Source organism: Propithecus coquereli, unplaced genomic scaffold, assembly GCF_000956105.1.
Source record: "Propithecus coquereli isolate 6110/MARCELLA unplaced genomic scaffold, Pcoq_1.0 Scaffold825, whole genome shotgun sequence".
Classification (NCBI taxonomy): Eukaryota; Metazoa; Chordata; class Mammalia; order Primates; family Indriidae; genus Propithecus; species Propithecus coquereli.
Window position 1 is genome coordinate 236,718 of NW_012154452.1, and position 24,181 is coordinate 260,898.

Sequence of the window (24,181 nt, forward strand, 5' to 3'; positions counted from 1 at the left end):
TAGCCCATAATTATGGGAAGGGTTTCAGCAGGCAGCTCAGAGGGTCTGCGATATACACATTGGCCCCAAAAGCTTCCAGAGCTCCCTCCCTCCCTTCCAGGAAGAGGCGAGTCCCAGCTCTGCCACTTTCTAGCTGCGGAGCTTTAGGTGATGTATGTAGGGTCACCGCGCTTGGCTTCAGTTTCCAGGTCTATGAGATGGGAATAAAAATAATTCTGCTTCCCTGGGTTGCTGAGAGGTTTATTGTTAATGCAGACAAAAGGCACAACTCCATGCCTGGTATACAGCAGGCGCTCAATAAATGGTGGCATTGATCACTAGTTCTTTTCAGTTTTGCTTGGAGACTTTTGGGTTCCTCTGTGTCTTCTGCCTTCCCTGGCCAGACCGTCAGTTCTTGGGGACAGATTTCCTGTCTTGTCCAAGGCTGTCACCCTAATGCAGCTCACGTGCTGAGTACAGTCCTGGCGATAGCTCGTGTTTATCAAGTGCTTACTCCATGCCAGCTGTGCCAGGCTTTTCATGGAATGGCTCCTTTACTCTTCACAACATCCCTGTAGGGTAAATGCTTTTATCATCCGTGTTGTATGAAAGCAGAAACTGAGATCAGAGAGGTTAAGTAACCTGCTGAGGGTCACACGCCCAGGCAGAAGAGCCACAATGGAGTCCCAAGCCCCAGGACTCCACCGCCTCTGGCCAGCAGGGCCACGCTCAGTGGCCTCTCAGTGCAAGTCTGTTGACCAAGGAGTGAAGCAGCACCCTCTGGCCAGGCTCGGTCCTACCTGTGTACTCACCCCTACATGGAGGGAGGAGGGGAGCAGGTGTGCTTGGTTAGGGGAGACAGGCACAGAGTTGGCCAGCAAAGACCAGCTCTCCCCATCCAGGTTAAGGCCCAGAAAATGCCCAGGGCTTTGTGGGGCCGCTTTGCTCGCCCCTAAGCTGAGGGGAGATTACCTGAGGTGTCAACAGGCGAGGAACCCGCAGCTGGCAGGATGCCAGCCCCCTGCCCCCACCAGCTGTTTCTGCACCTCAGACCTAGACAGGTGCGTGGCTGCAGCCTCCAGCCTGGGGTCACCACAGACTCCCACGATTCTGAGTGTTTTAGAAGGTGAGCTTGGAAGAAAGACGCCTGCAAATGCAGGATGAAGAGAGAAGATACCTAGTAAGTCAACGTCTGGGAGGCGGTGGTTGGATTCAGAGGCATCTGCCTGGTTTCAATCCTCCCTCCACCACTGAGTGGGTATTTGTCCTCCCTGTGCCTCAGTTTCCTCGTGTGTTAAATGGGGCTAATGACGCTGCCCGACTCATAGGATTCATGCCAGGATAGTGTGAACTCACATGGGGAAGGTGCTTAGAACACTGTCTGACACACATAAGCACGTCCTAAATGTGGCTGCTGTTATCTGGGGGAAGTAGGAAGGGAACCAGGCCTGGAGGAGGAATCTGAGGGGAGGAGGCCAGCAGGCAGTGGAAAGCACACTTCCTGGCGTGGGGCAAGGTAGGAGTGTCGACTGGCTACAAAAGACCATGCATGGAGAAGCCCTTTGCAAACTGTGAGGTGCTGTGCTCTTGCCAGTTTGTATTGTTTTTGAGGGTCCCAGCTAAGGGGCTGTAGGGAAGGTGCAGAAAGAAAGGAAAACCAGAGGCCACCTGCTCCCAAAAAGTTTACAAGCTAATTAAGCTGGGTGTGGTGGCTCATGCCTATAATCCTGGCACTTTGGGAGCCTGAGGCAGTAGGATCACTTGAGCCCAGGAGTTCGAGGCTAGAGTGAGCTATGATTGCACCACTGCACTCCAGCCTGGGCAACATAATGAGAGTCTCAAAAAAAAAAAAAGTTTATAGACTAATTAAAAGATGGGACACATAGTATTAAGGAGATTCATTCGCAAATTCATGTGTCCACTGCCAAAGGTCTAGTCCATGGATACAGCAGAGAACAAAAGAGACAAGGTCCCTTGTCTCAAGGAATTTGTATTCAGTGAGCAGAGGAGACAGACCATAAACAAGTGAGCAAGTGACTTCAAACTCCGAACTCAGTCATTTCGGAGAATGATAAGGCCTATGGGGGAAATATAAGAGGAATATAGCGGGGAGAGCCTGGTGGGTGGTGTGTGCTCAGGGGCCACCCCGAACTGTGGACCACAGAGGACATCACTCCAGAAGGGCTATTTGAACTAAATATTCTAAATGATGGCAGCCAGATACCCAGAGTCAGGGGATGGCAATACAGGCAGAGAAAGAATGAATTAGGTTTATATTCAATTGCATAAGTAAATGAACAAATGACAACAACAACAAAAAAAGACACAGAAAATAACAATGGCTTACACCAGATAGGAAGTTATTTTTCATATACAAGAGCTGTAGGCATTCCAGAGCTGGCAAAGTACTCCACAGTGCTAGGATCCCAGGCTCCTTCCGTCTTGTTGCTCTACCACTGTCAGCTATGGCTTCTACCTCATGATTCAAAATAGCTGCCAAGGCTCCAGCCATCATACTGCAGCCAGCAGAAAGGAGGAAGGAAGCAAATAAGCATAGGCCTGCCCGCTTTAAGGACAGTTCCTGGAAGTCACACACAACACTGCCACTTCTCATCAGCCAGAAATGTAGTCATATGACCACACCTTGCTGTGATGGAGGCAGAGAAGGGTAGCCTTTTAGCCCGGCAGCCATGCACTCACCTAAAAATCAGGGTCCTTATTACTAATGGGAAGATCTTTTTATATTTTTATTTGTATTAATTACTAAGGAAAAGAATGGATAATGGGAGGCAACTAGCAGGGTCTGCCACAAACAGCAAGTGAAAGAGACCAAAGGAGTTGGACTCTTTTCAGAAAGATGAAAGCCGGAGTGGCTGGAGCGAGGGGGCACGTGGTGGAGGATGGCAACAGAGAGCTGGCAGCGTCCAGATGACACAGGGCCTTGCAGGCCACAGGAGGAGCTTGGACAGCCGAGGTCTTCTCTGTGGAGAAGATGATGTCTAAATAGCATCGGCACAAGGCAGCATTTTGTCCTGGTGAATTCATTTCGCCCTCAGCAAATACCAATTCAGCACCCGGCACGTGGTGCGGCCACAGAGGCCGGTGCTGTGGTGGTGAGCGAGGCCAGCGTGGCTCCTGCCCTCCTGGGGTGAATGGCCTAATGCCCGAGGTAGACGTCAAACTCGTTATCACATGGATACGTTTGAAAGTGTGGTTGGGAGACGCACTACGAAGGGTAGACTAGAGGGACCTGACACAGCCTGGAGGGGTCAGGATAGACCTTCCAGAATAAATGAAGATGAACAGACCTACGATGAAGCCGACATGCAAAGTGTGAAGGGTTTAGCCAGGCAAAAGGGGGAGGTGAGATAAGAAGAGCAGTCCGAGTTCTGGGATGTGGCATGCAAAGGTCCTGAGGCAGGAATACGCTTGGTGTTTCAAGGACCAAAGAGGCTACCACAGGGGCTCGAACAGGAGCACAGTGGCAGGAGATGAGGCCAGGTAGGAGCTGCATCGTGCCGGCGGTCTGAACTTTATCTTGACAGTACTGAAGGCTGAGAGAATGACAGTCAGGTTCAAAGTACCCACAGAGGGGCCCAAACTGTCTCCATTATTTTCTCCTTACGGTGAGCAAGTCAGTCAACATTACAAAGCCCGTTCCTTCACCTAAAAAATAGAAGTAAAAACTGTCCACCTCTAGGGCTACTGTGAGAATGAAATGAAGTGAGTCATGTTAAAAGCACAGGGCCATGCACATAGCAAGCACTCAGTAAATGTTGGTCATTATTATTTTTTATTATTCTTTGAGTATCAGTTCCATAATATGCATGTTTTTGTTCATATCTGTGTATTCAGTGCCTAATACAATATCAAGCCTAGAAGGCACTCTTGAATTCTTTGTTGGATGGATGGATGGGCAGGCAGACAGATGAGCAGATGAGCAGATGCATGGGTGGGCAGGTGGATGGATGGATGGATAGATGGGTAGGTAGATGGATGGATGGATGGGTGGGTGGATGGATAGGTAGATGGATTGGTGGGTGGATGGTGTTTGGATGAATGGATGGATGGGTGGATGGATAGGTAGATGGATTGGTGGGTAGATGGGTGTATGGATGGATGCATGGGTTGGTAGTTGGATCAATCAGTAGATGGATTGATCAATCAATCAGTTGATCTCAGGGTAAGATTAAGAGAAGCCATTGGACTCACTTCGGGTATCATCTGATTTGAACCCTCAGAGTATAGAAGCTAGACTCCCCTTCCCTAACTCTGTTTCCCAGGTATTTCTAATATGATGACTACATCTTTACTTCCTTCATCTACAGGCTTGATAGGAGCTCCCAAAAGAGAGACCTGGCTACAGCTCAGAGCCGAGCTGGAGGCTCTGACCGACCTCTGGCTAACGCACTCCCTGAAGGCACTAAACCTCATCAACTCCCGGCAAGTAGCAGCTCCCCGTTTTCCTTTGCACCCCTGAACTTTCTCCCAGTAGGCAGTGGTGGCTCCCCCGTTTCTACACTTGGGGGAATTGGACTTCCCAAATTCTCATTTGCACACTTTCCAGACATTTGCTAAAGCTTTTAGGTATCCAAGGCTCAGTGGACACCTTGTAGCATAGCTGAACAAATAGTGCAGAGACTTACCAGCGTCCAGCAGCTTTCCAGGTTTCTGGATTCTCTCGGAAGTTCAGAACTGGCATGTGCTCTCCAGTTTGCTTCAGACCCCACCTCTCCCTGTTGCCCTACACTTGTTCCGTATCACTCACTGACATTACCTCTAGGCCCCATTTCCCCTTTATATAAGAAAAGTATTCCACCTACATTACATTTCCAGGTGTCAGGCAGCTTCAGGATTAAGAGAAAGGAACAGCCTGGAGAACCCGTGGGCCCTGCCCTCCCCTGAGATGACCCGCCAAAGCCTCCAAACCCCACTAGGATTCCCGCCAACTCCAGGCTCACGCTGCAGGGGGGAGGCCTGGCCTGATGATACCTTTGAGTTCTAATCTGCCGTCTCGTTTGTCCTCAGGCCCAACTGTGTCAATGTGCTGGTCACCACCACTCAACTAATCCCCGCCCTGGCCAAAGTCCTGCTGTATGGACTGGGTTCTGTGTTTCCTATCGAGAACATCTACAGTGCAACCAAGACAGGTGGGGAGAAGCCAGACCTGGGGCGGGGCAGGTAGCCTTCCCTCCTGGGAATGGGAGGTGTAAGGAAAATGGCACTGGAGAAGTTTATGCAGCTTGTCCATGGGCGTGACTCAGATCCCCAGAACAACCCTCACGACCCGCTTGCCTTAACCTCTGCTTCTAAAGAGGTTGAGCGGGACCACAGTTTTCCAAAGTGTCTGTTAGTTAAGATACAGGCAAAGCTGCCGTAACAAACACACCCCAAATACGAGGGCTTACATCAGACTCAGAGTTTATTTCTCCCTCACATGACAGAAGAGGCCAGTAATCCAGGCTGGAGGGGTGACCCTGTCTTCAAAGTCATCCAGGAACCCAGGACCCCCATTTTATTTTTCCACCATTTCTCGTGGTTTTATTCTCACATATATGGTCAAATCAGAGTCTTGCCACATCATCATTCCAGCCTATGGGAAAGGCGAAAAGAGGAAGGAGTAATGCATGTCTGATACTTCAAGGCCAAGCTCAGAAGGGGTGCACATTGTGTCTACTCATCTCCTATTGGCCCACCTTAGTCACATGGCCACCACTAGCTGCAAGGGAAGCTGGGAATTGTAGTCCATAGCTGAGTGGCTGAGAGAGCCCAGCTAAAACTCATGGAATTTTGTTACTAAGGAAGAAAAAGAACAGTTCACAGTGCAGCATGGTATATAAGGTGATTTTTATTTAGGTGGTACCTCAAATAACCTTGGTCATCAGATAACCTTGAATCAAACCTTAAACCACATAGAACATTGCTATCTTTCGTAATTCTCTTTCAAGGAGAAAGTCTCAATTTAGTACTAGCCTATCTTTAACTCCTAACACCTGCTGATCTCCCTTATTAGCAAAGAAAACAAGTCTAGGCTGAGGGCTTTCATCAGGTAAGAGAATTTAATAACTAGGAATTAACAGCATTGTTTCTCATTGGCTACTTTCTTTTTATGCAAAGAAATATTGATTTCCTTTGGGGGCCTGGTTTTTTTAATTCTTGTATCATGTAAGAATGTATAATAATACAAAATAAATCTAGTTAATTAGAAATTTTTAAATTAATTTTTGATTAGAAATTTTTACCCTTGTTTTTTTCTGGAGCAAAAAAAATCAACTTAAAATACTTTGGAAGCATTTTCTTATGGCAACTTTTGTCTTTACTGAAGTTCTAGGTCTGAACATTATATCAAAGTGCCTTTAGATTTTTAAATCATAGTAATTCAGGCCAAAATGGCTATTAGAGATTTTTCAACAAGATCCTGTGAGTCTTTCATTTTCTTTGTGTATACCTCTCACCAGCTGCCTTTGCCGGCTTATTTAGAACATTTTTTTATTTTATATTATTTTTTTTTCTGAGACAGAGTCTGGCTCTGTTGCCCGGGCTAGAGTGAGTGCCGTGGCGTCAGCCTAGCTCACAGCAACCTCCAACTCCTGGGCTCCAGCGATCCTCCTGCCTCAGCCTCCTGAGTAGCTGGGACTACAGGCACCCGCCACCACGCCCAGCTAATTTTTTGTTTCTATTTTTAGCTGACTGGCTAATTTTTTCTATTTTTAGTAGAGACAGGGTCTCGCTCTTGCTCAAGCTGGTCTCAAACTCCTGAGCTCAAGCGATCCTCCCGCCTTGGCCTCCCAGAGTGCTAGGATTACAGGCGTGAGCCACTGTGCCCAGCCAATACTTTTATTTTTAATTGTGGAAAACTAATATAACATTTTCACCAGCGGTACTAAGTACATTGGCCACCGTCGGGCCTACATCGGGCAGACCCCGGAGCCTGCTATAAAGCCTGCAGCTCCTTCCTGCTGTGTGTGCCACCCCAGCGCCACCCGGTTTCCGAGTTTTCTGCCTCCTTCACACGGGGACGGTGTAGCCGCGCTCACCTCGGCCCTGTGCTCGAGCGCACTCATCCTCACGCCCGGCCCTGGGGGGACGCTGCACGCAGCAGGCGCGTTTCCTGGGTCCTCACCCACCTTCTCCTCGTTTCCTTCGGCCACGTGCGCAGGGAAGGAGAGCTGCTTCGAGAGGATAATGCAGAGGTTCGGCAGGAAGGCCGTCTATGTCGTGATCGGCGACGGTGTCGAAGAGGAGCAAGGAGCGAAAAAGGTACTTCTTCCTTCCGTCCCTGGCGCTGCTTTTTCGGGCTCTTTGCAGCCCGCCGCGGTCTCCGAGGGCTCCTGTGGGGGCTTCCTCCACCTCCCTCACGGCTGCGTCCTCCCGCCCGGGCTCTTTCTCGCCCGTCCACCCCCATTTGCAAATCGCAGAAGTAATTTCCTTCTGCAAATCCCCTCTGTGCCTTTGGCCGCCACCCCTGGTCGCCCCTGATTGTTTCTGGGACAACTGCTGGGGAACCCAGAGACGCGCGTCGGGGCAGGCTGGTGGGGCTGGTGCACGTGTGTGCGTTTTATTTAATACTCGCTGATCATTTGTTCCAGGAACCCTTCCCAGTTAATAAAGGCAGCATTAAGCTAATGAAAAAGAAAATCCCACATTTGTGATCTCGGGCCCGGGAGGAGAGGGCAGGGGGTTCTGGTGGCCACATCTCTGTTCTTAGAAAAGAAACAGCTGCCAAAGTCCTGAGTCTGGACCTGTCAACAGTGCCCCAGAGAGCCTGCCACCCCCCAACCGGGGTCCTGGGAAATGGATTGTTAATGTCACAGAGCTTAATTTGGGGGACCTGGTTTCCCCCTTCTCTCCCTGGCAACAAATCCCAAGGAAATGCAAAAATGTTTAGGGTCTCAGCGGACAAAACCCAGAAGAAAAGGGAAGGCCCTGGGGTCTTGAGAAAGGGCGTCAGGAGAGGGGAGCTCAGAAGGCTTTGCATGTGCTGTTCCCTCCACCTGGAAGGTTCCTCCCCTTTGCCGGAGATGTAGCCTTATCGTCAGCACCATGTGCCCAGCTAAAAAACGGGGGCTTCTTCTCAGAGAGACGGGGAGATAGGTTGTTGGGGGATAGCTGGCAGTCTCTGTCACATCTGGTGTGTGGCAGAGCTGTAACTGGCACCTCCAGGTGCCAAGCTAACCCCGTGCCCTTAACCACAACTCTTTATTACATCATTTTATTCAATCCCCAAAAAACCCCTGCAGAGTGGGCATCATTCCACCCCATTTTATAGAGGATGGATTGGAGACTCAGAGAGGTTAATTAATTTGCCTAAGGTCACACAGCTGGCACATGCAAACCTACCTGTGTCTTGCTCCAAATGAGTTTCAAACACCGTCGGTTCGCACTCCTAAGCTAGTCAGACAAGAGTCCACCAAAGAAGACCAGGCACCCCTGACATACACCAAGCTCCCCTAAAAATTTCCCTGCTGGTGTCTGAGGCCGCGGCCCCAGCCCATTAGTGAGAAGCGCTGTCAGCCAGCAGCTCTCCTTACCAGCCTGGCCGCCGCCACCACCTGAGCAGCGTGACAAGTGGCCACAGACCAGGGGCTTTGACTGCTTCTGCTGACAGTGTTGCTAATATCTCCATTTTAGTGGGTCATTTGTCTCCACCTCTCCACCAGTGACAAACGCACTGGCGCTCTGGAGCCATCAAGCCTGGGAGGGAGGTGGCTGAGACATTCTGTTCCACCTTTGCTCTCTCAGAAAAATGAATCGTAGTCTTTAAAGGGGGCAGGATTGACCGGGTGGCAACCAGAATCCATCTTTGCAGGGAAAGGAAGGCCTGGCCAGGATGGGGGCCGGGTGGGGGAGCTGGGAGAACTAGAAGGCATTAAAGAGATGGCACCTGTTACCCGTGATGGATAGCTTTCTGCTCCCCTCGAGCCAGGAATTGTTTAGAAGCTACAGAAGAAAAGGGAAAAGCATGCATTCGTAGGGACTTGAGAAATTTACCTTTTCTCTTTTCCTCCCTCTCTTCCTCTTTCATTCCTTCCACAAATATTTCTTGAGCACCTATTATGTGCCAAGAGCCATACAATGCAGCAGTGAACATTACATTGCAAGCTCAAAGCCTCCTCAGGGCCTTTGCATTTGCTATGTCTTCTACCTTCCCTCCACATCTTACCAGGGCCTGCTTAAATGACACTCCCCTAGAGAGACCTTTCCTGACTGCTCACACACACACACACACACACACACACACACACACACACACACACGCACGCTGCTGCTTTCTACCCTACCCTCTGTTCCTACCCTCTGTTCTACTTCATAGCATTTACAAGGAGATGAGCTTTTCTTGTTTATTTCTTATCGGTGGTTTATCTGTGCCTCCAATGAAAGCTCCATGAGTGCCACCTGTGCAGCAGAGCCCGCTGCAGGGACAGCAGTGAACAGTGGAACTAAGGCCCTGCCCTCGGGGTAATCTCCCCCAACTCGAGATCCTGAGCGTAATCACAGCTGCAAAATCGCTTTTGCCCTGTAAGGTCGCATAGCCACAGGTTCTAAGGGTTAGGATGTGGACCTCTTTGGGGGACTATTTTCCTGCCTACCACAGACCAGAAAGGTGAAGACGACCAATGATATAAAGAGTCGGCAGAGCCAGGCACGATGGCAAGCACGTGTAGTCCCAGCTGCTCGGGAGGCTAAGGCAGGAGGGCCACTTGAGCCCAGGAGTTTGAGGCTGCAGTAGGCTATGATTGCACCACTGCACGCCAGCCTGGGTGACAAAGCGAGACCCCCATCTCAAAAAAAAGAGAGAGTTGGCAGAGTAGTAAGTGCAGAGCCCCAAAGGCAGGAACGGGCTTGGTGTGTTCCAGGGACAATGGACCCCTGCATAGTTTCTGGCCTCTAGGCATAAAACCTCAGAATCACAACAAGAACACTTGGCATCCATATGCTCATCAAGGACATCTTTTTACTCAGCAAACAATTTAGGGCCAATGACTGTCTCCAGGAGACTAAGTATCTTTTAGCTACAGGTAGCAGAAAACGCAAGTAATGATGGCTTACACACCTGCACACCCAACAAGATTAGAAGTAGGTAGACTGGTTGGCTCAGTGGGTCAAAAATTTACAAAGGATCATTTTTGCTCGACGTTTCTCACCATCTTTGGCTTTTTATTTTCTGGTGTGTTGCCTCACGATCTCAAAACAGCTGCCATGGCTCCAGGGGTCACATACTAACATGACAACCTCCAGATAGGAAGGGAAAGTAACACACATACCTGCATGCACCATGCCACAGCCACTCCACACAATGGCATTTCCAGGTCACCCTGTCCCTTGCATCCTGTGTCTCCTCCTCTGCTCTCCCAGGAGCACCCTGCCTGGAACACCCTTCCCTTCAGCAACCTGCCAAGCCTGAAGCCCTCGTTCATCCTTCAAGGCCTGGTTCTCATGCCCCTCTCTCCTCTGGGCCACCCCCATCCCATTCACTGCCACTAAAAAAGAGTCTGCTTCCTCTTGCTGGCTCCCATGACATTTTATTTACACCTGCCTTCATGATTGTTTTAATTCTTCATGTTATAGTCCTATTTATTATTTTTTAAACTACTGAAAACCCCCAGAATTCATTCCACCACGTACATACACGTATTTGTCCTGTATCCTTCCTGACTTTGTCCTATTTATCTGGGTAGGTCCTTGTGTACATAGACTTGATCATAATAGCTAATATGTATGGAGCACTTCGTACGTGCCAGGCATCGTGAACAGCCGCAATTGTATACAGCAAGCATCTCCATTTGACAGACAAGCAGCAAAGTAAACTGCCTAAGGTCACCCGGCTGGTGGCGTTGAGTGTCCACAGCAGGGCTCCCGCCAGGGCACCCTTGCCTTTGACCATCACCCTATAGAAGCGCCTCACACCTCACATCAGTGACTGGTGATTCTTCCACGTTAGCGATTTCTTGCTGTAATCAACATACCACGTCTCACACCAGTCACGACTTTGGTTGTAACCACACACTGCCTGTACTATTTCACATTTTCCTTTCAGTCACCTAACGCTTATTTAAAACTGAAAACTCGACATCATGACAATGACATAGAGCAAGCATCACCCACTGTCAAGAAAAGGAAAAGCTAAAAGCAAAAGCTGTAAAGAAAACAAACTCACGCCATCCTGGTCCAGCTACAAACCATGGCTCGCCCAAGCCCCTCTGCGACCAGCTCTGCCTGTTCAAAACGGAGAAGGGGAACTGTTGGGAGGGGTTCTAGCACCTAGCCGGGACTTTCTTCTTGAAGAGGCAGGATCGAGAACAAATTTTTAAAAAAGGAATTACTTTCTTGCTGTGTGATTTAACACCGCGCCAGCGCACCGCCTGCGCCACAGCAGGACCGACAGAGGGGAGGGGCTCGGACGGGGACCCCCGAGCAGCGCAGGGCGAGCCCATCAGAGCAGACTCTGGGCGAACAGAACCGGTCTGGCCGTACTGGTGGCCAGACGTGGCTCTGCCAACAGTATTGGTGCCTCACGGCTTGGGAAGTACCCACACGCCGGACCGAGTTGGGGTCGGCTTCTCATACGGGTCCAGCCAGGCGGGTCGGGGGCACGGGGCAGGGCGGTGACCTGGCGTTCTGTGTTCCAGCACAACATGCCTTTCTGGCGGATATCCTGCCACGCTGACCTGGAGGCACTGAGGCACGCCCTGGAGCTGGAGTATTTATAGCAGAACCGGCGACATCTCCACCTGCCATCACGCCCGCCCGGGCCCTCTCGCCTTCCCCACGTCCCCACCGCGAACCGCAGAGACCCAGACGCCGGACACCAGGCAGGGTCCCACAGCCGAGAGGATGTGTCCAATGACTGTCTCAAAAGCTGTCCGCTCGGTCCCAACGGGGGTCCTGACAAGCAAAGTGCCCGACATTGGCTTTGGAACATCTCACTCTGGGACAAAGGGCTGGCTCAGAGTCCAGACTTTTCTACCAGACTCACAGAACAAAAGCAAGGAAGTGCTGATCGGGGGCGGGGGGCTGCTGATGAGGAGGGGATGGGCTCATTTTTTTTTTCTTTGTAATTTATGGACTAATCTCATTACGCTGGTATTATGCTCTTGTACCTGTGTTGTTGGTTTTCTTAGTCTCTGGTTTGGTTTGGTTTTTTAAACTGGCATGTGAGGGGGTTCACAGATCTAATTTAAGCACTCTATTCTCCAGGCTGTGCTGGGGGTACAATCACTCTTTGAACACTAACGAGGGAGGCAGTTCGGGCTGCTGGGAAGACTATTGCTTATCTTTGTTTTCAAAGACCCTACTCAATGTCACGTGGACAGTGCGCGTGCCTTATGCTGCCATCTTGTTTTCTAGGGAGAGGGGACGCTGGGAAGGAAGCAGTCCTTTGTGATGGATTAAAGGCATTAAATAAAACCACGTTTACATTTTGAAGTGGGGTAGGGTGTAGTTACTTCATTACCACTCTCAAGGCTTCCAAATGTGTTGGTCTTTTTCAGTCGCAAAAGAATAAAATCCAAGTCAAATTGGCTCAAGTCAAGAAAAAGAGGGGGGAGGGAGAGAAAGAGAAAGAGAAGAAGGAAGGGAAGGGGGAGGGAGGAAGGAGGAAAGGATGGGAGGAAGGAAGAAGAGAAGGAAAGAAACAAGGAAGGCAGGGAGGGAAAGAGAGAGAGGAAGGGATGGAGGGAGGGACGGAGCGAGGGAGGAAGGAGTCTCCAGAAACTTTAGGTGATATCTGTCTTCAGGCATAGCCGGATCCAGGTGATAAAATGGCTTTCTCTTATGTGACCTTAATTCTCAGACAGGCTCTTCCCTGTTGTGGCAAAGACAACTCCAAGAATCCTCCACAAAACCTATACAGGCGGGCGGGCGAGGTGGCTCACACCTGTAATTCTAGCACTTTGGGAGAATCGCCCAGGAGTTTGAGGCTGCAGTGAGCTATGATGATGCCACGGCACTCTACCCCGGACAACAGAGTGAGACCCTGTCTCAAAAAAAAAGACATCAGAGAAGGACCAGCAGGAGAGTGGTGTGATGTGATTCTTTTATTTTTATTTTTATTTTCAAAATCACCGCAGCTGCTGGAGGAGAAGGATGGAAGCAGGGCGTCTGATCACAGGATGCCTTCATGAATTTAAAGGAGTTTTTTTAAATTTTGTAATCAACGAAGTTTATTGCTCAAATCTCAAATCTCAAGTATACATCTTGATGTACTTTTACATATGATTACACTGGCATAATTACACCACCAGATCAAGACAGAAGACATTTCCAGGCAAAAGGCTGACTTCCTCGTGCCCTTCCCAGTCTACATCTACATTCCATGACAGCTCTGACTTCTGTCACCAAGAAGAGTTTGGCCTAATCTAGAATTTCACGTAAGTGAACTCACACAAAATGCAATCTTTGGAGCCTGGCTGCTTCTACTGAAAATGCTTTTGAGATGCATCCGTGTTGTTGCCTGGACCTGCAGTTTATCCCGGGTAAGGGGAATTTGAGTTAAAAACACGGGACCACTTTTCCCACAATGTTTTTTGAGCCCTGGTTGCTGCAAGCTCGACACCCGCGAAGCTATGCTCACCAGTGACCACCAGGGGGCAGAGCGACCCCGCAGCCGGCCCAAGCCACCCGCAGATGCCGCTTGAAGTCGGACCAGGAAACAAGCAAGAACGCGAGGCTGCCCTTGGAAGGATTCAGAAAGCATCTCCCTCAGGCCACGCCCATGCTGCAGGATTGCTCTGATGAAATTATAGCACCAAGGACAATGTGTTCAGGCCCCAGACGTGACCTGCAGTGACCACAGTGGCGGCCTCAGCAAACACTATCACTATGTCTCTACAGGAAGCAGAGAGACACTGGTGGCCACCAGAGCCATCCGTAGGGGGCAGCTCGTGCTCCTGCACTCCGCCCGACTTTAAACATGGACTGCTCTAATTTTCAAAATTGTAATAATAGTTTAAATTGTTTGGGAATATGTTGGGGTTTAATATCCAGAAGATACTGAGAATGATGATAATACAGCCCCAGCCAAATACTGATTTTAAAATTCAACCATTAGGAATTTAGCCAAAGATGAGTATCTGGCGAACTCTGGCTGGAGGCGAGGTGGGCTTCTCTCTGCCCTGCAGCCCCCGCCCCGCCGTCGGGCGCCTCCCGGCACCTGACACTGTGCCCAGCGAAGAGTGAGTGCCTGATTGCTAATTAAGGAATTCGGGGCTTTTATACAAAAGTTTCTCTCGCGATGACAAAGATATAGTCGTTGGGCATGTTGCTGTCATTAGACTGGATTCAAACCCAGCTTCCGCCTCTCACAGGCTGGGCAGCCTCTGTCCCTCCGGGGCTGTTGCTGTCCCCCGCTGCGAAATGCAGCTAATTAGAATGCAGTGGGCGTAGATCGCCTGGAACACAGGAGCTGCTGTGTATGCAAATGAAGCTCCCTTCTCCATCGGTTCATCAAGGTGACCCAAGGTCAGTACTCTGGTCGTAACAAACCTTGTCTGTCGGGCTCAGGCTGTCTGCTGGGCCCTGAGGCTTCGGTTTTGCATTAACACCAGGCCCTGAAAAGACAGCCTTGGGCAGCTAAGAGCCCTGGGCCAGGTGGCAAAGCCAAGGGTTTGATCCCGGCCACATCTCGGGCTTGTCCAACACTGAACCATCCTTCCTCCTGCCATAGCTTCCCGAACCAAAGAGAAAGCAAAAAACTCATTCTGCAGCTGCCTCCAGCCAGGCCACGCCAGTGCGCTGCAGTTCCGGACCCCGCGTCTCCTCCGCAGCAGCTGCACCGTGGCTTTCCGGAAATGCAGACGGGTTTCTGCAGCCTCCTCGCAATTCTGTAAATGCTCTTGATGCGTCAGTCAGATCTGGCCTGTGGGTCTGGGATAAGTAATTTATCGTGGGAATTAGGCTGTACACGACCGTGGGAGGACAGGGACGGGAAGGCCTGGGGCGGGATCCGGACTCCCCACCCTGGCAACCTGAGAAGCTGTGAGGCACGTCTGGCGCCTCAGGGAGGTGGCAGAGGGGGCCCTGGGGGCGGGCATCGATGGGGAACCATTGCCTCTGCAGCCACGCGGCTGGTGACGGGCCAGGTGCTGACGTCCAGGAGCCAGGAAGAAGGCCACAGAGACCTTAGGACAGCAGAGGCTGCTGCTTTCCTTCCGCCTTCAGACTCTCACACACACAGCTCCTCTTTTGGTCAAGCTGAGCATGGAACCTTCATGAAAGGGAATTCTGGGAACTGTGTTTCCAGCCTAGCCGAGCCGGCACGGTACAGAGCAGCTCGCTTACTGACCCTGCTCCTTAAACCGGCCGCGTGAATTCTGCTCTCTACACTGACCTGACTTACAGACCGTGGACAGCTCTGCGATACATGCTGTCATCATTTTGTCAACATAGGCCTTTTGTTTACACAATCTCCCACCTTATGAGTCTGCACCAGAAGCCTGACTCTCACTTCCCCAGCCTTGCAGTTAGAATGTAGGCATGTGACCTAGGCTCAGCCAATCACATGTCCCCAGATGGTACCCAGGCTCAGCAAATACACCAAATGGCGCTTAGGCTCAGTCCATCAGATGCACCTATACGAACCCAAGCCCAGCCAATCCAGATACAGCCACATGTGAAAGCAGTGGAAGTGGATTCTGCCGCATGGAATCCAGTCTAGCAAGGAGGCAGAAGGGACTCTCCCTAGTGAGAGCTGCAGGGACTGGCCCAGCAGCAGTGATGGGGGAAGTCTTAACAGGCAGGTCCTGAAATATAATCTGGACACTGTTGGTGGCTGTGCAGTCTCCCAGCCCACCTCTCTGACCCTCCTGGAGATCTGGGAGCCACTCAATAAATATCCTTTAAGAAATTCTTTGCCTGCTCAAATGAGCTAGAGTGGCTTCTGTTATTTGCAGCTAAAAACCTGACCCCTCCAAATTCATTTAACCCTTGAGTCTCAGTTTCCCAAGCTGCACAAAGAAGGGACAATACCCACCCCATGGGTGATTGAGAGGAGTCAGGGAAAGGGTGCCTGGGAAGGTGTGTTGTCATCTTACCATGGTGCCGCAGCCACGGGGCTAGTTGTGGTTGGGCCAGTGTCATCCGATGGCTCACTGCGCCAGCTTGGGAATTAAGCAGTCTGGCTGAGTCCTGGCTCTGGCACTGACCTTTTGTGTGACCTTGAGCAAGTCACTTCTTTCTCTCTGACCCTCAGTTTCCTCATCTGGAGAGTGGGCCCATTACTAGTGCCTGTCTCACGTGTGGAGTTATCAGGAAGACCAAAAGATTACGGCACGGAAAGACTCAGCACAGAGCCCAGCATGTGGGACGCTTGGAGGAATATGGGGGACATCTGCTTCACTGGATTAAGGTGTAAGAATATAGCTGGTGTCCTGACGTACCTGACGTGAACGAAGGTGGTAGCTGAATGCTGAATTTTGGAAAACACAGCTCTGATTAATGCCACTGAATTGTATAGTTAGAAATGGTAAAAATAGCAAATTTTATGTTATATATATTTCACCACAAACTTTTTAAAAAAATATTATTGTAAAATACCTTCAAATCATTGAATTATACACTTTAAATGGGTGAATTGTATAACATGTGAATTATACCTCAATAAAGCTGTTTTTTAAAAAAAAAACACCGGCCCAGCCTGGCTTCCCGTCTCCTTCAGAGCACACGGCGCCGTGGGATCCGCGCCCTCCGCCTCCGCCCCAGCTTTCTCCCTCTCTGATCCCGACACCCGCTGCTTCCAGGCCCCTCCATCCCGGCCCCACCCTCCTTCCTTCTCTTCCCCGAAGGCGCAGGGATCCCCGCCTCAGGGATTTTGCAGGTGCGCTTCCTTCTCCCCGCAGCTCTTCCAGCCAGGTCGGTGGCTCCCAGCTCGGCTCCACGAAGTCCAGACGCCCGAGCCCCAGTTCAGAGCCTGGCGCCTTATTCTGGTGGCGTCCGGGCAGTAAACTGGGTTTTTTAAAATCTTCCCAGGTGCTTCTAATGCTCAGCCGGCGTTAAGAATCGCTGCCCAAGGTGTCCCGGCTCGGTCCCACATCCTCAGGTTGCAGCTCACAGGTCAGCCCCTCGAGAGGCGTCCCCACCACAGCATCCACCTGCCCCCCACCCTCTTTATTTAGTGCACCGCATGCTCAGTGAGGACGCGGCGCGCCTGCTTTGTTCGCCACCGCGCCCCGGCGCTTGGCTCCCACGGACGGCGCAGGAAACAGCCGTCTGCGAATGAACGATGCTGGTCCACACGCTCGCGGTCCCCCGTGGTCCAGCTGTCCCCGCCAGCCGCAGTTCCGCCCATGGCCACCAGGCGGCGAGAGTGCCGGCGCGTGCAAAGGTCGTCCCCTGGCGGTCGGAGCGGTGCTTGTCCCCGGCCTGGCCGTCGCTGAGAGGAAGGAGCGAGGGCCGCAGCAGCTTGTGCCAGGGTCGCCAGGCCCCAGCGTGTCTCCCTCTGCGGCTCCTCATGCATAGACTCAGAGTCATCGGGCGTCTACACTCCACCCAAACTGCACCCCTGAGCCCTTCCCCTCTCACTTGGCCGCCCACGGACCGCCTGGCGCGGCGCTGTGGGCGTGGCTCCGCGGCACTCGCGCCGGGACAGGTGCGCAGGGCGCGAGGCAGGCCACCCGCCGCAGCCAGTGTTTGGTGGAGGACATGAATGTCCACCAGTTGGGGACTGGCCACATGCGTTATCACCTGCCCACGTAACACATACAGCGCACCCATAAAGAGGAATGAAGATGCTCTTGAACTGTACCAATATGGAACGATACTCGAGGCTTCGGACAAGTTACAAAGGGAGGGCCAGGCAGAGGAGTGTGTACCAAATGCTGCCGTTTATGCAGACAAAGTGGGGAGTGTCTCTCTGCATTTGTTTTTGTAAATGCAGAGACTCTTCCTGCGGATGTGCAGGAAGGGAGCTCGGAGGAGACCAGGGTGGCTGGGAGAGAGGGACTTTGTACAGTGGGCCCTTTCCTATCATCTTTAAATCTGAGTCGCGTGACTGCATTACAAAGTTGAATAAATAGTAAAACGGAAATTCAGCATTTAAAAACAAATAACCATTTCCGTACCTCCGAGTAAGCCAGCCACTTCCTTGGATGTCTTTCTTCTATGGGAGGCTGGGAGGTACGGGGACACCTCCAGGTGAGGAAGGCTCAGGGGCTGACCTGTACAACGCTGCCCACGCCGTAGGAGCCGTGTGACCTTCGTCAGCCCTGCCAAGTCCTGGAAGTCCTCCCGCGCACAGCTCACATTCGAGTTGGACACACACACACAGAGGAAATAAAGTCGCCTGGAAACTTTGCTCGGGGATATGAAGAGAACTGACAAGATGCAGAGGACAGGAGGGGCAAGTGGGTGAGTGGCTACTTCAGGGGTGACATCTGAAAGACAGCCTGAAGAATAAGGTGCCAGCCACAGAAGGGGGTGTCAGGCTGAGGGAGCAGAGAGCGCAGAAGCAGAAAGAGGCAAGAAAGGCATGGCTCGCCGGAGCTGAAAGAAGACAGTGGGGTGACCGCGTCTCTCCCCAGGCTGGTCTCCAGGATAAAATGCAACAACAGAGGGAAGGTGCACAGGCATGCCCAAGAAAGGGATGCTAACAATTTCTTTCACTTAAAAAATGACAAATAGGCCGGCGCGGTGGCTCACACCTGTAATCCTAGCTCTCTGGGAGGCAGATTGTTTGAGCTCAGGAGTTCGAAACCAGCCTGAGCAAGAGCGAGACCCCGTCTCTACTAAAAATAGAAAGAAATTAATTGGACAACTAAAAATATATAGAAAAAATTAGCCGGGCATGGTGGCGCATGCCTGTAGTCCCAGCTACTCGGGAGGCTGAGGCAGGAGGATCGCTTGAGCCCAGGAGTTTGAGGTTGCTGTGAGCTAGGATGACGCCACGGCACTCCAGCCCGGGCAACACAGTGAAACTCTGTCTCAAAAAAAAAAAAAAAAAAAAAAAAAAAAAAAAAAAGCCTTATCTACTGGAAAGAACACTTAAGTCTGAGTCAAAATAGAATCTTTCACTAGCTCTGTGGTCTTGAGCCAGTCACTTCTTGGTCCTGTCTCTACAGCAGCCAGTGGGAGATCACAACTAGTCCCATCTCAGGGGGACAATCAGCCCTTTCTGGGTTGGTTCACTCCCTAAGATCAAGGGGAAATCACAGTCTGCCATGTGAGCGTCACCGACCACTGACCCTGGAACAAGCGGGACCCTCTCCAACTCACTCACTCCCTGAAGCCGCGCTGGCCTTCCTGTTGCTCAGCATGTCAAGCTCACACGTACCCCAAGGCCTTTGCACTTGCTGGTCCCTCTGTCTGGGACACTCATCTACGTTTTATTTTTCCACAGAAAGCTACCCATTCAGCCCAAATGCCCCCTCCCAAAAGAGGCCTCTGTGTGGTCTCAGAGTGGTCACCTGCACCTCTCGGTTCTGCTCTAATCCACCTCCACTTTGTCCCTTTACAGCACCGGTCGGCCAGTGGCCAGTGGCCTGAATCCAGCCCATCCCCTGCTTTTGCAAGGCCTTGAGCTGAGAAGACTGTTTACATTTTCAGATGATTGGAAAAAAACCAAAAGAATCATTTCGGGACACAAGGACTGAAATTCAAATTGCAGGGACTGTAAAACCTTACCGAACTCGACCGCGCCCTCTCATGTGCCCTCCACGGCCGGGTTCGCGCCACAGCAGCCGGGCCGGGCAGTCGAGACAGAGACGGTATCGCCCGCAAAGTCCTGTTTCCTCTGGCCGTCAGTGGAGTTCGCGGACCTCCACCTTCATGACATTGATCCATTTGGTAATCTTTTTCACGTTGTTTTTAAATTCGTAGATGGTCTGTCTTCTGTGAAGACTGTATAAGGCCCACCGAGGCAGGGCTCCCCGGCCTTTGCTCACCACCCTTCCCCAGTAGCTGACATGGTGCTTGGCACATGCTAGGTCCCCTGTAAATACCTGACGTCACCCCCAGTAGGATGCAAGCTCGAGGAGGGCAGGGACCGGATCCCTGGACGTCACCACGGTATCCTCAGTGCCGCGACAGCGCCCGACACAACGTGTGCCGTCCGATCATCTGGAAGAACTTACACTCGTGCTCCCAAACGCCCTTGTGGGCCCTGTCTTGGCCTCGTCAGGAAGGTGCTGGCGGGGCAGATCTCTTCTAGGAAACTACTGGATTTCAGAGAAAAAGGGCACCGCGCCCTAAGAAAGCAAAGCTCAGACTTCCAAGACTGCTTCACTCTCCTCACGCCCAGGGCGCCTTCCCCAGGCCCAGACCCGTGGATCAGGGCACCGGGTGGTGCCAGGATCACTGCTGCCCACACACAGCCTGTTAGCCCGGCCCGTCTTGGCCTCAGAAAGACAACTCCTCCCCTCCCACTGCTGTTCCGCGACCGGCCCAGGAGGCGCCAGCCAGGGGCCGTCATCGCTAACATGCCCACCACCTGGAGGGCGTTCTGAGCCTCTCCGGGTCCCCTCTGCTGTGTTTGGTTCTGTAACCTGACAAAGCCATCCGGACCAAATGGAAAACTGCAAATTCGAGGACGACCAAGGCATTTTTCCAAAACAGTTTAATTAAAAAAAGGTGAAGGATCTGAAAAAATTGGTGGGGGGGGACCCAAAAGAGCATACCGTGCGAGTCCACTGGCTCAGTCACAAAGAAACACCACCATCAAAAAGATATTTAAGTTTAATACAAATTTTATACAAAGAAAATGTGAAAAAATACTTCCATATGCTAAAAGCAATTATGCTTCACAAGTAAGGCCAGCTAGGCTATTTTTTTTTTTTTTGACAACTGCAATTCACAAATGTTCTCTCTCCTTTTTTCTTCTAATACTCTCTTCTTATTTCTTCTCTAATATGGTAACTAGCTGGAAACTGTACAGTTCGCATCCTCTTATCAACAATGAAGAGAAAGTAAACGAGACTAAAATGTACAACAGAATGTACTGGAATGATATCGTACAATTAATTTTCTCATATACATACATCACTTTTTGCTTTGATCAATGCTTTTTGTTTTACACAACATACAAAATGGTCCTACAGCACACGTAGTGTCACAGACAGCATGACCGGTCTTGCTTTCTCTCATACTGCCTTTGTTTCATGCTTACATAAAAATGTAAAATTCCATCATATAAATAATACATACATGCTTCATCCCAGACTCGAGCGTCCTCTGCGTGCACCTTGCCTTGGAGTTCTTGCTGCCGAGAAGCACAGCGTCTCTTGCCAAGCGTGTGTGAGTGTGTTTAAAGGAATCACAAAGCAAAGGAAAGATTGCTCTTTGTTTCAGAGTTTATGACCCTAACGCTTTCTACGATCTTCTCTTCTGCAACCGAGCTGGGCAGGGCTTCTTTCTGCTTCTCTTCTGTAAACAAGGACGTTGGTTTTTTCCCTTTGAGGAGTAGTCATCATTTAAATGACACAAAATAAATGAGCTTCTCCGTGTGTCCTTCCAGTCCGGAGAGCCTGTGTTTTATAACAACATAGTACTTGAAAGGAGCCAGTGGCTTGATGGGACATGCCCACAGCAGCACGGAGTCTGAGCCCAAACCCCACATCCCAGCGTGCTGCGCACCGACATGCACGTGCCAACAGCTCGCTTTCCCCTGGGAATCCAAGGAAGAGGACACGTGTGAGATGGCAGTGCCCAGGCCCAGTCTCCATTCTGCTGTGTGGCCGACAGGCTAACAGACCATCCCTTCCCTCCAACATCAAAACATTCTTTTTGTTGTTGGGGTGGTTTTTTTTTAATGGTTTTTCTTTTTTTTTTTTTTATAAGTTAAAGTCAATACAAATATAAAAGGGGGAAGGTACTCTAGGTTTAGTGACATCCACAAATTGTACATTATTTACATCGCGAGCACAGAGCTCACGTGTGTTGAACAGTCCTCAGTCAGGCTGATGCCGGACGTCCTGTAGTGTGGGCTGCCCCTTGTGCCGGGGGCACAGGCCAAGCCTGAATGTTCAGAATTCTCAAGTCTGAAGGTGGCTGTTCTCCTGTCTTTGCTGTTTCTTATTTTCCTGGTGTCTGGGTGTTCTCCCCATAGGGTAGGCAGTTTGGGTCACAATTTGCCCCTAGTCCCAGAAGGTGTCCAGCCGAGACTCTTTCGGCAAGAGACTCTTGGTACTACTGGTGTTGTGCTCGGAACGTGCCGACGCTCGCTTCTCATCGCTGCTGCTCCAGCTGGATTTGCTACTCCGGGAATGGTCTGGGGAAGAAAGCCGACACGGTTAGCAGCCCCCCCACCTGCACCTAAGAAACCACCCTGCAATTTGATCCGCACCTGCCATCTGGGAAGCCACCTTGCCCTCCCCGCACTCCACACAGCACTAACGGTTAAAATGCTGCCACCACTGACTTCCCTAAACCTGTGGGTGTGTAGAATACAAAGGCAGAACTTATTTTTTAGGATTCAGCAACAGCTGGTTGGAAAAACAGTCGGGCATCATGCTCACAGAGAATAAAGATTAGTGGGAAAGGTACTAAATTGCCAAGGAAGGCATTTCTTGTGCCACACCCGGAACCGTGTACCCTTGTTACACCACTGAATGACACCAAGCACCCCATGCACCCTGCGTCCAACCTCGGCCACTGGAGAAAGGCACCAAAATTTGGCATGCAACTAGTTACATTAAAGGGATTTCTTTTATCCATTGATAGGCAACTTGAAAAACAGACTTATAACCAAACCACACTTGTCCACCCACGGGAGAGGATCATGAAAGAGAAGAACAGTTAAGTCTCCTGGGAACAGGGACCCGCTGGCTCCTAGTAAGGACAAGCTTAAGGGTCACTGAAGGATGCGGAACCAGAGTAAGACCTAGGATGGCTTCAAGGACATACGTACAAGGAGCTTAGCAGTGACTGAGTAAGAAACGAGAAAGGAGAAGGAAGAGCCCAACGAGGTGTCTGTTAAGAGCACTTTATCCAACAGGCCAGGTCTGCAGGCTCCGCCGACGGCCGACTATGAGAGACCTGTCAGCCAACCACCAAGATCCCATCCTGTCGTAGATCGTTTACCAAGTTCAGACAGATTGGGACAGAATTTCTCGTCTTAATTTCTTGAGGTGGTGTAATACTGTTTGGCTGTAAGAAGCCGAGTGCCAAGCTCAGAGACAGAACTGGGGTGGGCGAGAAAGGGAGCATCCTCTTGCCTGGGGGGCTGCCCTGCTCACTGCCTGCTAAAAATGGCACCTGTGTGTTTCATCATGAGTTCTATTTCTGGAAGGTAAGTAATGAAGAGAACGTCAAAGATCTCCAGAGTCACGTGTTCACTCAGGAGAGACCTCGTTTTAGTCCCTTGCATCCATGACCCAAAGGGGGCAGTATCATGGCGGGGAGAGCTGGCTACAAGGGCTGAGTCTTCTGAACAATACCGAATCCACCTCCTCTTAGGCCTTCTTCCCTACCTGCCGTGCCTACACTTCTAGCTCTTTTAGACGGTCTTTGGGAAGTGATGCAGTTGGTCATCACCATACATGAGAAAATCCTACGATGATGTCGTCAAACTACATCAAATCCTTCCAGCTCAGGTGAGGGCAGAGACGAGCTGGGGGTACCAGAAGGAAGGGGAGCAGGGTGCAGCCCGGGACCGTGTCTCTACCACAGAGCCAGGCTGGCCAGTGAGGGGTCTGCGGGGCCAAGCTCCTCACACAGCCAGGACACAGGGCACTGGCTGATGGGGCGATCACAGCAGGAGGGGACTGGTGTTAATCTAGGACCCTTTAAAGAAAGAGTGAGGAAGATCCCCTCAGGAAGCCAAACCATGTGCTTTCTCTCATTTCCTAGTGCGGTTTGCGATGGACACCAGAGGCACAGCTAAGAAGAACGCTGCAAAGCAAAGTGAGACCCATCACTCAAAAGAACAGTCGAAGACACACCCACAAAGAAAAACACACACAGACACACACAAAACAAGCCTCTGCATGCCAGGAATCGCTCCCTGGCAGCTTCCGTGAGACAGGGTCATACTTACACTTCTGGGCTGGGTAGTTGGGGTGCGGCTGGTGGTCTGTGGTGGTTGGGGCATAGGCAGGTTGCTTGTCACACCTTTTGCTAACTGAAGAAATAGCACAGGCAGCCTCAGAGTCTGTCAGAGAGCTCGGATTCCGCACAACCCCAAGTGCTCACTACTTTTGTTCATCGTCAACAGGCCGCTCTTATTAGAACCGGCTGGCTCCTTGCTTCACGTCACCATTCTCCAACTTAACGCAAT

The 24,181-nt window shown here is 50.9% G+C and overlaps 2 protein-coding genes across 8 annotated transcripts in view; one reads left to right on the forward strand and one right to left on the reverse strand.

Annotated features, from left to right (window-relative positions):
• EYA2 (EYA transcriptional coactivator and phosphatase 2) overlaps window positions 1–12,405 on the forward strand; it is a 237,608-nt gene extending 225,203 nt beyond the window's left edge. Inside the window, exons 13-16 of one of the 2 annotated variants that reach the window (XM_012663704.1) lie at window positions 4,308–4,422; window positions 5,008–5,129; window positions 7,139–7,239; window positions 11,610–12,405. In XM_012663704.1, coding sequence (XP_012519158.1) covers window positions 4,308–4,422; window positions 5,008–5,129; window positions 7,139–7,239; window positions 11,610–11,690 — 419 coding nt within the window. In that variant the 3' untranslated portion in view covers window positions 11,691–12,405. The remainder of the gene's footprint in view (window positions 1–4,307; window positions 4,423–5,007; window positions 5,130–7,138; window positions 7,240–11,609) is intronic. The other variant, XM_012663705.1, reaches the window with a different exon arrangement.
• Window positions 12,406–21,706: 9,301 nt separating this feature from the next.
• Window positions 21,707–24,181, reverse strand: part of ZMYND8 (zinc finger, MYND-type containing 8) — a 116,990-nt gene continuing 114,515 nt past the window's right edge. For 2 of the 6 annotated variants that reach the window (XM_012663711.1, XM_012663708.1), the window contains exons 23-24: window positions 23,942–24,025; window positions 21,740–22,174 (exon numbers count right to left, since the gene is read on the reverse strand). In XM_012663711.1, the coding sequence (XP_012519165.1) occupies window positions 22,041–22,174; window positions 23,942–24,025 (218 nt within the window). In that variant the 3' untranslated portion in view covers window positions 21,740–22,040. Of the gene's footprint in view, window positions 22,175–23,730; window positions 23,797–23,941; window positions 24,026–24,181 lie in introns of all 6 variants that reach the window. The other 4 variants (XM_012663712.1, XM_012663710.1, XM_012663709.1 and 1 more) reach the window with 3 other exon arrangements.